The following is a 14,198-nucleotide window of genomic DNA, read 5'->3' as shown; positions in this document are numbered from 1 at the left end:
GGCCTGACAAACGAGGCTGTAAAGCACTCGGTGAGTGCCCTTTCTGAATGATTTCTTATAGAATTGCTTCAAAAGTTGCCATATCTAACCAGAGAGAAACAAATCTTTTATATTCCCAATTCTCCTAATTCTAGCACAGCTTCTGTGGTCATGTTCCCCATCCACATAGAATACTTTCTTTGGAACAGTTTGCTGTGGTAAAGTTGTTACTTTCATGCAAGTTTTTATTTATTCTGTCATGGGATGTGGGCATCACTGGCAAGGCCACCATTTGTTGACCATCCCAAATGTCCTTGAATTGAATGGTTGCTAGGCCATTTCAGAGAGCAGTTAAGAGCCAACCACATTGCTATGGGTTTGGAGTCACATGTAGGCCACAGTAAGAAGTCTCACAACACCTGATGAAGGAGCAGCGCTCCAAAAGCTCGTGATTCCAAATAAATCAGTTGGACTTTAACCTGGTGTTGTGAGACTTCCTACTGTGCCCACCCCAGTCCAACACCGGCATCTCCATGTCACATGTAGGCCAGACCAGGTAAGCATGGCAGATTTTCTTCCTTCCACAGCCCAAAGATGTGCAGGTTAGGTTGATTGGCCATGCTAATCAGGGTAAATATGTGGGGTTACAGGGATAGGGCCTGGGTGGGATTGTTGTTGGTGCCGACTCGATGGGCCAAATGGCCTTCTTCTGCGCTGTAGGGATTCTATGATCCTGTGATTCTAAAGAATATTAGTGAGCCAGGTGGGTTTTTACAACAATCAATGGTCATGGTCACCATTACTGAGACTTTCCCAATTCCCAGACTTTGTTCTAATCTATGAATTGAATTTCAATATCTCCAGCTGCTGTGGTGGGATTTGAACCCATGTCTTCAGAGCCTGGGCCTCTGGATTACCAGTCCAGTGTTATTACCACTATGTCACCATCATGCCATGGTTGCGACTATTCCCATCTACCTGGGTGCAAAGTTGGATTGATTCAAACTGCTTTGTCCGCATTCACATCTGCAAAGCTTGCAATAGGGACCTTCAGAACCTAATTCTTTCGTGGTTTGAGAGTCATTAAATCTCAGAGGGCTCTTGAAATCCTATTGACTGAAGTGCATCTGTTAACGTTGTCCGTGTGTGTAATTTTTATTATCCTAAGGACCAGAACCAGTGCTGCTGTTTGCAAACCGCATTGATATTCGCCAAGTTCTCCCCCGCCGATCGGAATACACGCTCCTACTCAACAATCTGGAGAATGCGATTGCCCTGGACTTCCACCATAGCAAGGAGCTAGTCTTCTGGTCTGATGTGACTCTAGACCGCATCATGAAAGCGAACCTGAACGGGAGTAACGTGGAGGAAGTTGTGTCAACAGGTCTTGAGAGTCCAGGTACAGATCAGTTTAACACGGTGAACATTTAAAACTATCATCACTTAATGCAGGTGGATAAGGTAGTCAAGCAGACATACGGCACACTTGTCTTCATCGGTCAGGGCATTGAGTATAAAAATTGACAGGTCATGCTGCAGCTGTACAGAACCCTTAGTTAGGCCTCATTTGGACTATTGTGTACAATTCTGGTCATCACACTACCAGAAGGATGTGGATGCTTTGGAGAGCGTGCAGAAGAGGTTTACCAGGATGTGGCCTGGTCTGAAGGGTATTAGCTATGAGGAGAGGTTGGATAAACCTGGTTTGTTCTCACTGGAATGACGGAGGTTAAGGGGTGACCTGATAGAGGTTTACAAGATTGAGTGGTATGGACAGAGTGGATAGTCAGATGGTCTTTCCTCGGGCATTGTTGATGATGTGGTCAGGGCACTACAGCATTCCAACGGATGGTGAGATGCCCGATGTCCTTGGATCTTATCCACGTAGAGTAAACAGCAGCAAACCCCTCCTCCCTTCTGGCAGTTTTGACCTTCGACCTTGACGTCTTTAGACATTCAGCCAGAGAATTTCCAGGGTGTAGTATCTGAGCCCCTCCTCTTTTCAGGAGATTCGCAGTCTCCAAAACAGTGGTGAGAGAGACGGGGGATTAGCTTTAGCCGATAGCGTGAATCAACCAATAATGTATTGGTGAGCCAGACAATATTCTTTTGCCTTGATGCCAAATAAGTGCAGTTGCTTGATGGTGCAGAACTTGAATATTTCTGAAATGAGATACATGTTGTCAAAATTTTTCATCTCCTACTCATCAGGACGAATGCCAAGTATCAAACAATCACAACAATTTATGCAAAAGGTTCTGTGCAAACAAAAGGAATGTGTTCAAGCCTTGCACCTTCTTGAATTATCCGGGAGCTTGGGGAGCCTATTGGCGAGCCCCTTGCTTTTTCCATGGCAACGGCCTGGCCAGTCAGAGTCGACTTGCCAACCAGTCAGCTTCCTTTTCTCCTGTAAATTGTTGTGGTCGTTTGACATTTGGCATTCTTGTGTTTGTCCTGAGGAATGCAAAGTGAATCTTGTAGTTTATTTTTGGTTCCAATGACACTTTAGTCAGCTTCTTGTCCTGAGGATGAAGTTCAGCACAAACATTTTGCGGTTGATGATCTTTTTTAGAGACAGTAATTGTGAATCCTAAGTTCAAGGAAGGAAGATTGAATTGCCCATACTTCCCTCACCCGGGTCTACACCTTCCTCCCAATGTCTTCAGTTTTTAGCTTTTATCAAAAATCAAACATCACATTGGTGTCAATTATGTAGCCCACAGGAGTTAGAGTGTTGAGAATACATTGAAACAATGAATCAGTGTAGTTATTAATTCAGGACAGTGGTTGCCTGAACTGGTGGCAAACTGTAATATTATGAAAGGATATTGCTTACCTGGTGGATGGCTGGAACTGGAAAATCAATCACCCAGTACTGAGATTCTCCACTGAATTTTTAACAAGTGTAAGAGCTTTTTCTGCTGCATAGCAACCAATTATTGTGCAACTAGCACATCTCTGATTGGACCTAGAGACCAACCAGAATTCCTGGGGTCATTTTCTACAAATTACAAGAACCTGCAACTGAGATTTGCTTAGTTCAAACTCAACCTTTCTGGCTACTTGAAGTTGCATCTCTTCCTTGGCCACCTCCTTTACATTCTGCCTCCTCACACCATTCCCCCCACCCCCCCCAAATCCCCCACCTCCATATTTTGAATCTCTGCACTAGACTTTTAAAGCTAAAGTAAAGTTTATTTATTAGCCACAAGTAAGTCTTACATTAACACTGCAATGAAGTTACTGTGAAATTCCCCTAGTCGCCACACTCCAGCGCCTGTTCGGGTCAATGCACCTAACCAGCAAGTCTTTCGGACTGTGAGAGGAAACTGGAGCACCCGGAGGAAACCCACACAGGCACGGGGAAGAAGGTGCAAACTCCACACAGACAGTGACCCAAGCCGGGGATTGAACCCGGGTCTCTGGCGCTGTGAGGCAGCAGTGCTAACCACTGTGCCACTCTGCCCAGACTAGAGATAATCAAATGGAAGGGCAAGAAATGCAAAGTGTTATTGTGTCCAAGCCGAAACCAGGACACAGCGTTTTTCTTTATTGAGGGAGCTTATTGACTTGTTCAGTCTTATCGCTCTCCTGTCACTCAACCCAGTGTCCCAGCCATCCCCTCAAAGACAATTAATACCCATCACCTGTTTCTCTTAGCCACAATGATGTAATTGACATTAACAAACTTTAACAATGTAACTGACATGACATTGACATGATCAACTCGACACGGCTTCCCTCTCTGAACAGATGCACACAGTGACTGCAAAACCAGCTGAACTGCAGACACCAACCATTCACACAAACATTCGCCACCCGATTAATTCTCTGCCTTGTGCTCGGCAGAAAGCTGAACTTTCTCCAGCTCGACATCTATCACTAATGTATCGGACTTTGGCCCCGCGCGTTCCTCCTGTGCATTCGGAAACGTAAAGTGTCTATTAATACCCGAGCTGTTTAAAAACGCCTTGGATTTAAGTTTCCTCCGGAGCCCAGAACATTTGGTGTGGTTGGAATTTGATTAAAACCGATTGAAATCTTTGGCCAGCAGGGTCCAGGGGGAAGGGTGTAGTTTGCTGAAAACCAGTTATTTTCTAATTTCTAAATTTGTCTGCATTATTTTTGTTTTGTTGACATTTCTGACTTAAGCCAGCAAAGACATTTATAGATAATTCTGAACTGCATTGTTTCTGATCTATATCTATCCAGTATTTTGGGGAATTAAGATGTTTATTTTCACTGGCGTCTGGTGAGGAAATGACAGCAAGTTAATTATAAAATGGTTGAAACCGCGGAGAGGACAGAAGGTTTCATATTCTGTCAATTATTTTCTTCTGGTTTTTATAGCAGTGTGAGTCACTCTGATGTGAGTCAAGGAAATGTTTCTGCTCTATCTCATGCACATGTGTGTGTGGCTGCAGAAAGAGATTTAGGTACCGCTTTGCAGTTCCTGAGTCACAGGAATGGGGAGGATGCTGACAGCTGCTTGTGTAATGTTGAGTATAAAATTATGAAAGGCATAGATAGGGTGAACGGTGGGAAGCTTTTCCCCAGGTCGGTGGTGACGTTCACGAGGGGTCACAGGTTCAAGGTGAAGGGGGGGAGGTTTAACACAGATACCAGAAGGACATATTTTACACAGAGGGTGGTGGGGGCCTGGAATGCGCTGCTAGGCAAGGTGGTGGAGGCGGACACACTGGGAACGTTTAAGACTTATCTAGATAGCCACATGAACAGAGTGGGAATGGAGGGATACAAAAGAATGGTCTAGTTTGGACCAGGGAGCGGCACGGGCTTGGAGGGCTGAAGGGCCTGTTCCTGTGCTGTATTGTTCTTTGTTCTAATGCCTCCCGAAAAACTTTGGGCAGCACAGTGGTTAGCACTGCTGCCTCACAGTGCCAGGGACCTGGATTCGATTCCCAGCGTGGGTCACTGTCTGTGCGGAGTCTGCGTGTGTTCCCCCCATGTCTGCATGGGTTTCCTCCGGGTGCTCCGGTTTCCTCCCGCAGTCTGAAAGACGTGCTGGTTAGGTGCAGTGACCCAAACAGGCGCCGGAGTGTGGCGACTAGGGAAATTTCACAGTAACTTCATTGCAGTGTTAATGTAAGCCTTGCTTGTGACTAATAAATAAACTTTTTAAAAAAAACTTCATCTCTTGTCAGGTGGACTGGCGATCGATTGGATCCACGACAAGTTATACTGGACGGACTCCGGGACGTCTCGTATCGAGGTCTCAAATCTTGACGGAATGCAGAGAAAAGTACTTCTCTGGCAAAACCTGGAGAAGCCCCGAGCCATCGCGTTACATCCAATGGAAGGGTAAGGCCAGCCGAAGACATTGGTTTCTGCGGGAATCTTATTTCAATCACCTGCATCGTTAACAACCGATGCCATCTGTTTCAGCTTGACCAGTAATCTATCTCAAGTGAAATGACATTTGCTTTCCAATCGCGGCGCCTAGCAACAGATTCCAACCACAGAATCAACTCTCATTTGTAGCACTTATTTCTGATGATTCAGGACTTTTGTTTTTGGCATGCCTCAATCCCAGAGGTCATTTTGACATGGTAGATCCTGTCACGGGGAGCTGAATCAAAGGCTTTGCATCATACACGGTAAATTAAACTCACTCTTTGATATCATATTAGTTGTCTGGTGTCTAAAGCCCCAGGTGAACCCACAAATGCGTCTGAGTGATGGGACGCTGCTTATCTTCATCTAATAATGCACTTGGCTCGGAATGGAGTCTTAACTCTTTTTAATTTTAATTTGTTCTCCCAACTTGGCATATTTTTTTTTAAAACTTTTTTTTTGCCATCCCGCTGTTGCTGCTTCAGCTGTTCTTTTTATTGGCTCTTATAATGTGGGCTTTCTATTTTTAAACAGCTCCCACAGTCCTGACATTGTGGTTTCTTTCTCCGAGATTGGTTTAGCATGCAGCCTGGTCCACTTTGTGGACGTTATTCTGACGCCGTGTTTCCCATTTAATCCCAGTCCAGTTTATTGACAGATGCGTCGCTCCACCAATCCTCACACTTTCACAAGCTGGGCAGTGGTTGCCGCAAAAATGCCATTCTCCGCTTTCTGCAATCTCCCACAAAGTCTGATCAAGTTGTCGGAATAATGCATGGAGACACTCGTGCGTGACTATCATGCCGTCTCCCTGAAATAGCGGTCTGCTATCTTTGTTCATTGTCATTTAAAATAAATGTGTTGATACATCTGTTGGGATGACAGAGAGCGATTTCAGAGGAACTTGTGAAGCATTTGTAAACTAATATCGCCCTGCCCCCCGGTGTAACTTCAGAGCCAGAACAATAGTTTAAATTTATGAGTATTTTTAAGTCCCAAGTTCAGAATCATTGGCATAAATATGGCCGTTGTCAGCTAAACAGGAGGAACTTAAATAACTCGAGCAACTGGAAGTGATCTTCAGTTATACAAAATACAAGAATTATTCGGGGTAATTTTGCTGTTAAAATATACACGTGGCTAGACTGTAGGATTTTTAATTTGTTTTCTTCAAAACATTCATAGAATCATAGAATAGAATCATAGAATCCTACAGTGCAGAAGGAGGTCTTTTGGCCCATCGAGTCTGCACCGACCACAATCCCACCCTGGCCCTATCCCCATATCCCCACACATTTACCCTGTCAATCCCCCTGACATAAGGGGAAATTTAGCATGACCAAACCACCTAACCTGCACATCTTTGGACTATGGGAGGAAACCAGAGCACCCGGTGGAAACCCACACACACACGGGGAGAACGTGCAGACTCCACACAGACAGTGACCCGAGGCCGGAATTGAAAAGTTTTAAAAGTTTATTTATTAGTCACAAGTAGGCTTACATTAACACTACAGTGAAGTTACTGTGAAAATCCCCTAGTTGCCACACTCCGGCGCCTGTTCGGGGACACTGAGGGAGAATTTAGCCTGGCCAACACACCTAACCTGCAAGTCTTTCGGACTGTGGGAGGAAATCGGAGCACCCGGAGGAAACCCACGCAGATGTGGGGAGAACATGTGGACTCCACACAGACAGTTACCCGAGGCCGGAATTGAATCCAAGTCCTTGACACCATGAGAACATAAGAACATAAGAACTAGGAGCAAGAGTAGGCCATCTGGCCCCTCGAGCCTGCTCCGCCATTCAATAAGATCATGGCTGATCTTTTTGTGGACTCAGCTCCACTTACCCGCCCGCTCACCATAACCCTTAATTCCTTTACTGTTCAAAAATTTATCTATCCTTGCCTTAAAAACATTTAGTGAGGTAGCCTCAACTGCTTCACTGGGCATGGAATTCCACAGATTCACAACCCTTTGTGTGAAGAAGCTCCTCCTCAACTCAGTCCTAAATCTGCTTCCCCTTATTTTGAGGCTGTGCCCCCTAGTTCTAGTTTCACCCGCCAGTGGAAACAACTTCCCTGCTTCGATCTTATCTATTTCCTTCATAATTGTATATGTTTCTATAAGATCTCCCCTCATTCTTCTGAATTCCAATGAGTATAGCCCCAGTCTACTCAGCCTCTCCTCATAAGCCAACCCTCTCAGCTCCGGAATCAACCTAGTGAATCTCCTCTGCACCCCCTGCAGTGCCAGTATATCCTTTCTCAAGTAAGGAGACCAAAACTGCACACAGTACTCCGGGTGTGGCCTCACCAGTACCTTATACAGCTGCAACATAACCTCGCTGTTTTTAAACTCCATCCCTCTCGCAATGAAGGACAAAATTCCATTTGCCTTCTTAATTACCTGCCACACCTGCAAACCAACTCCTTGAGATTCCTGCACAAGGACACCCAGGTCCCTCTGCACAGCAGCATGTTGCAATTTTTTACCATTTAAATAATAGTCCATTTTGCTGTTATTCCTACCAAAATGGATGACCTCACATTTACCAACATTGTACTTCATCTGCCAGACCCTCGCCCACTCACTTAGATTATCCATATCCCTTTGCAGACTTTCAGCGTCCTCTGTACACTTTGCTCTTCCACCCATCTTAGCATCATCTGCGAATTCTGACACACTAGACTTGGTCCCCAACTCGAAATCATCTATGTAAATCGTAAACAATTGTGGTCCCAACACTGATCCCTGAGGCACACCACTAGTCACTAATTGCCAACCAGAAAGACACCCATTTACCCCCCACTCTTTGCTTTCTGTTAGTTAACCAATCCTCTATCCATGCTAATACATTACCCGTAACACCGTGCACCTTTATCTTGTGCAGCAGTCTTTGGTACGGCACCTTGTCAAATGCCTTCTGGAAATCCAGATACACCACATCCACAGGTTCCCCATTGTCCACTGCACATGTAATCTTCTCAAATAATTCCACCAAATTAGTCAAACATGACCTGCCCTTCATGAACCCATGCTGCGTCTTCCCAATGGGACAATTTATATCCAGATGTCTCGCTATTTCTGCCTTGATGCTAGATGAGGCAGCAGTGCTAACCACTGTGCCACCATGCCATCCCTTTAAATGAATTGGAACAGCCCAAAGGGGCAGCTTCTTCCCTGCTGCCATCAGACTTTTGAATGGGCCGACCTCGCATTAAGTTGATCTTTCTCTACTAAAAAGTTTATTAATTAGCTAAAAAGTTTATTAATTAGTCACAAGTAAGGCTTACATTAACACTGCAATGAAGTTACTGTGAAATTCCCCTAGTCGCCACAGTCTGGCGCCTGTTTGGGTCAACGCACCTAACCAGCACATCTTTCAGACTGTGGGAGGAAACCGGAGCACCCGGAGGAAACCCACGCAGACACGGGGAGAACGTGCAAATTCCACACAGACAGTGACCTAAGCTGGGAATCGAACCCAGGTCCCTGGCGCTGTGAAGCAACAGTGCTAACCACGGTACCACCATGTTCCCCCAATAACTATATCCTGACTATAACACTACATTCTGCTCTCTCTCTTTTCCTTCTCTGTGAACGATATGCTTTGTATAGCGCGCAAGAAACAACACTCACTGTGTACATGTGACAATAATAAATCAAACCAAATCAATTCAAAGAAAGTTTTAGCGAGTCACCTTGTGTGATTTGAAATTTGGTACTGTAAATTTCATCAGCGTGCAGAGAGTAATTGTCCATGACTTGCTCCCAAATGACTTGCTCCCAAATGATGATTTCAGCAACGGAATATCAAATGACCTTTTTACAATGTCATCATGAACTTTTATCTCATTGCTTTTTCGTGTTTTGATTTCTCCTCTGTGCCCCTCCCCCCACCTTCAGACACGTCCCAACATTGAAACCATTGGTTGAATAATAGAGACTGATGAATAAGCAGCTTTATCCTCTCAGAGAGACTGATTTTAACCTATTAACTAATCTGTAGCTTCATTGTGGCCAATCGCTGGAATAAACCGGAGTGTCGTACGTTGTGTACCTGCCCCATTCTCGCTGGGTGCATTCGGGTTCAAATCAGGACTTAACCAATTGCTTCAAAGCTCAATGATTATTCATTTGCCACCTCTGTTATTTTGTTGATTTAATTATCGCAAAATCATGCTGGAATCATAGGGTGCAGAAGGAGGCCATTCAGCCCATCAAGCCTGCACTGACCACAACCCCACCCAGGTCCTATCCCCTCAACCCCACATATTTACCCTGCTAATCACCCTGACGCTAAGGGGCAATTTAGCATGGCCAATCCGCCTATCCCACATATCAGAAAAATCGTACAGAGCAGAAGGAGGCCATTCAGCCCATCGAGTCTGCACCGACCACAATCCCACCCAGGCCCTATTCCCGTCACCCCACATATTTATCCCGCTAATCCCTCTAACCTACGCATCCCAGGACTAAGGGGAAATTTAGCATGGTCAATGCACCTAACCCGCAATCTTTCGAGTGTGGGAGGAAACCGGAGCACCCGGAGGAAACCCACACAGACACGGGGAGAATGTGCAGACTCCACACAGACAGCGACCCGAGGCTGGAATTGAACTCGGGTCGCTGGCGCTGTGAGGCAGCAGTGCTAACCACTGTGCCACCGTGCCGCTCGTTCTGCTCCTGAGTAAAAATTGCTTTCATCTGGCCTCAAATGGCACATTCTCCAATGTACTCAACCGGGTCAATCTGATGCATTTTACAGGACGATCTATTGGACGGACTGGGGTAACACTCCTCGGATAGAATATGCAGCCATGGATGGATCTAACCGCAAAATCATTGCCGATACCCATCTCTTTTGGCCAAATGGCCTCACCATTGACTATGCGGGCCAGAGGATGTACTGGGTAGATGCCAAGCATCATGTGATCGAGCGTGCGGACCTTGATGGTCAGAACAGGAAGGCGGTGATCAGCCAAGGTATGCACATTAATGATTTATTATGTGGCAGGAAGCTGCATCGATGTTGGTGGTTGCTATACTCAAACATACAGTTCATTATGTTTTCCTCTCACGTATAAAGTTACAGGACAATTCTTTTATTAAACTGCCAGTAAGTGCTATTTTTTAATGTTAAGCTCCAAGGAAAATATATTTTGCAATGGTCCAGCTGTGATGCAGAATCTCTGTTGTCCCACCATTTTGAAGAGTGCACTCATAGTCACAGAACTGGTGAGGCCACCCCTGGAGTATTGCGTACAGTTTTGGTGTCCTTATCATAGAATCATAGAAACCCTACAGTGCAGAAAGAGGCCATTTGGCCCATCGAGTCTGCACCGGCCACAATCCCACCCAGGCCCTACCCCATATCCCTATATATTTAGCCACTAATCCCTCTAACCTACGCATCTCAGGATACTAAGGGGCAATTTTAGCATGGCCAATCAACCTAACCTGTACATCTTTGGACTGTGGGAGGAAACCGGAGCACCCGGAGGAAACCCACGCAGACACGAGGAGAATGTGCAAACTCCACACAGACAGTGGCCCAAGCCGGGAATCGAACCCAGGTCCCTGGAGCTGTGAAGCAGCAGTGCTAACCACTGTGCTACTGTGCCGCCCCTTATCTGAGGAAGGATGTCCTTGCTATAAAGGGAGCACAGTGAAAGTTTACCAGGCTGATTCCTGGGATGGGAAGTCTATCATATGAGGAGAGACTAAGTCGGTTCGGATTATATTCACTGGAGTTTAGAAGAGAGAAGGGATCTCATAGAAACTTATTAAATTCTAACAGGGTTAAACAGGGTAGATTCTAAATCATAGTTTGAGGATAAGGGGTAAACCTTTTAGAACTGAGGTGAGGAGAAATTTCTTCACCCAGAGAGTGGTGAATGTGTGGAATTCACTGCCACAGAAAGTAGTTGAGGCCAAAACGTTGTGTGATTTCAAGAAGAAATTAGATATACTCTTGGGACTAAAGGGTTCAAGGGATATAGGGAGAAGGGGGGATCAGGATATTGAATTTGATGATCAGCCATGATCAAGATGAATGCGGAGCAGGCTGAAACTTGAAGCAAGTTTCAATGTTTCTGTGAAAATAAATGTTGACTTGAAAAATCAGTAAGAAGTCTAACAACACCAGGTTAAAGTCCAACAGGTTTATTTGGTAGCAAACTAGCTTTCGGAACAGGCTGCTCCTTCGTCAGGTGAGTGGGAGTTCACAGAACGCTAGTGGCGTTTGCTACCAAATAAACCTGTTGGACTTTAACCTGGTGTTGTTAGACTCCTTACTGTGTTTACCCCAGTCCAACGCCGGCATCTCCACATCTTGAAAAATCAGCACAGTTTTCAGATACAATGACAAACTAGTGAACAATGCAGTTAAACATTGCATAGGTATAAAAGTCTGTCACATGCTTTTTTGGGGGGAAGTTTGGCACGTGGGAAAAACACGTGATGATGCAGAATAAAGGACGGTGCTGCGGCTGGCACTTTGATGTGTGGCTAATGAGGGGGTGAAGGGGAAACAGCAAAAGATGGAAGCCCACCTCAGCAACTTGCAGCAAGTGATAGAACCAGAGAAAAGTTACAGCACAGAAGGAGGCCATTCAGCCCATTTTGTCCATGCCAGCCCGAGGACATCCAGGTGTCCTTTCTAATCCCACCTTCCTACACCCAGCCCATAGCCCTGTAGCTTACAGCACTGAAGGTGCAGATCCAGGTACTTTTTAATAGAGTTTAGGGTTTCTGGCTCCACCACAAACTCGGACAGCGAATTCCAGACACCCAGCACCCTCTGCGTAATAAAGTTCTTCCTCATGTCCCCTCCACACCTACTGCCACTTAACTTGAATCTGTGTCCCCTGGTTCTAGAATTCTCCACCAAGGGAAACAATTTTATCCTGTCCACCCTATCTCTTCCCCTCATAATTTTGTCCACCTCTATCAGCATTGTTCCAAGGAAAATAGCTCCAACCTATCCAATCTCTCCTCATAGCTACACTTTTCCAGGCCTGGCATCATTCTTGTAAACCTCCTCTGCTCGCTCTCCAGAACAATTACATTCTTCCTGTAATGTGGTGACCAGAACTGCATGCAATACTCCAGTGTTTTGAAGGATCAACTCTCGTAACAGATCGTGCAGCTCTCTCTGCCTATTACTTATTTTGAGGTTTTGGGCCAGATCAGCCTTTCCCAATCCTGTAATTTTCTGTGCTTCCAAGTACATCTGGAGTGTTTGAGGTGGTTATTGGCTTGACTACAGCGTTTTTTATTAGCCACAGTGTTAAGCCTTCGAGTAGAGCATACCTTTAAGATGTTCATGGAGCCAGGGATCTTCTTCCTGGCTGTTTCTATCGTCGTATCATGTGCATGTCCGCACATGGGAAACTCTTCCAGACACTGGTGAGATCTACACCACCTCTTTCTTTTCAGTGAAGCTGACCTTTAACCTGCCCTCAGCAGCAGCAGCAAGCTCTTCTCTGCCATTGTTGTTGCCCGTGGTTCTTTCTGCTTTCCTGAGGTTGTTGCTCCGCAGTTTACCCACAGCCTGTGAACAAGTCACTGGTTATGTTTTGACATGGCAATGAAATGGGTTGCTTTGGGAATGAATTTTAAGTTATTTGCAGGTGATTTGCTGCTGAAAACCATGCCAATGGTTACAATTGTTGTGAAGTCTAAAACACCAGCTGGCGGAGTGGGAGATGGATGTTTGATGGACGCTTTTTCTCCTGCTGTCACAGATGATCAATGTGTGTGAGACTCACTTGGAGTTGATGCGTGCCCAGGCAGACTGTGCAGCCTGTTTCACCACCAAGCTGCTTTTACAACACTTCTCCCAGGTTTACGTTGAGGTTACCTGGTCAGAACCACAACAACAAAGGCAGTTAATTATTATTTGACAGCTTGATGAGTTAACCGTTTGTGCACTTGAACTGCTTCTGTGGCTTGTTAGACTGGGATGGTTTCCACACCATTTGGATATTTTTTTATTCATTCGTGGGACATGGGCATCACTGGTTGGGCCAGCATTTATTGCCCATCCCTAGTTGCCCTTGAGAAGGTGCTGGTGAGCCGCCATCTTGAAATAGTAAAGGCCCAATTCTCCCAAAAAATTTCTAAGGGCTGAATTGGCAAGGAAAATGGTGTAATTCACGATTGTTTTTTCAGTGGGAGTTCAGACCCGAATCCCCCACACTCTGTGCAATGCAGAGGTCACGATCGTGAATATCATTAAAAGCTCAGGGAGGCAGGGGCTATTCACACCAGAATCGGACAGTTCGGGAACTCTACGCATGCGCAGTGGCCCCAATCTGTCAGATTGCAGTTTGCTGGCCAGCAATTGGGACCCTGCAGTGCTGACACCCCCTCCCCCCCCCCCCCCCCCCCCACCCCTCCCCCCCACAGGAGGCAGACACTCCCTGGAAACACGTTCACCTCATGAGAACAATCCAATGGCAGTTATTTCCTGATGGTCTTCCCAAAGGTGACTGGATGGCCTTGCCACATTCCAGAAATGAGGAATAAAATTTATGTTGACATTGGTCATGGGAGATTTGGCGGCCCTTTTGGCAGAACCTGGCAATCCCGGCACACAGACAGGGGGAGAACGTGCAAACAACAGTGACCCAAGGCTGGAATCGAACTGAGGTTCCTGGCACCGTGAGGCAGCAGTGCTAACCACTGTGCCACTGTGCCACCTTCCTTTAGGGAAGGAAATCTGCCGCCCTTATCTGGTCTGGCCTACGTGTGACTCCAGATCCACAGCAATGTGGATGACTCTTAACTGCCCTCTGCAATGGCCTAGCAAACCACTCAGTTGTGTTAAACTGTTGGAGAAAAGATGAACCAGAT

General features: G+C 45.8%; 1 protein-coding gene across 1 annotated transcript in view; it reads left to right on the top strand.

Moving 5' to 3' along the window:
- Window positions 1–14,198, top strand: part of LOC144499290 (low-density lipoprotein receptor-related protein 4-like) — a 230,616-nt gene that overhangs the window by 134,777 nt on the left and 81,641 nt on the right. The window contains exons 11-14 of the mRNA XM_078221406.1: window positions 1–30; window positions 1,148–1,378; window positions 5,145–5,301; window positions 10,108–10,325. Coding sequence (XP_078077532.1) covers window positions 1–30; window positions 1,148–1,378; window positions 5,145–5,301; window positions 10,108–10,325 — 636 coding nt within the window. The remainder of the gene's footprint in view (window positions 31–1,147; window positions 1,379–5,144; window positions 5,302–10,107; window positions 10,326–14,198) is intronic.

Source organism: Mustelus asterias, chromosome 9 (assembly GCF_964213995.1).
Source record: "Mustelus asterias chromosome 9, sMusAst1.hap1.1, whole genome shotgun sequence".
NCBI classification, from domain to species: domain Eukaryota; kingdom Metazoa; phylum Chordata; class Chondrichthyes; order Carcharhiniformes; family Triakidae; genus Mustelus; species Mustelus asterias.
Note: the sequence above shows the minus strand (reverse complement) of the source record. Positions and strands in the feature narration are given on the sequence as shown.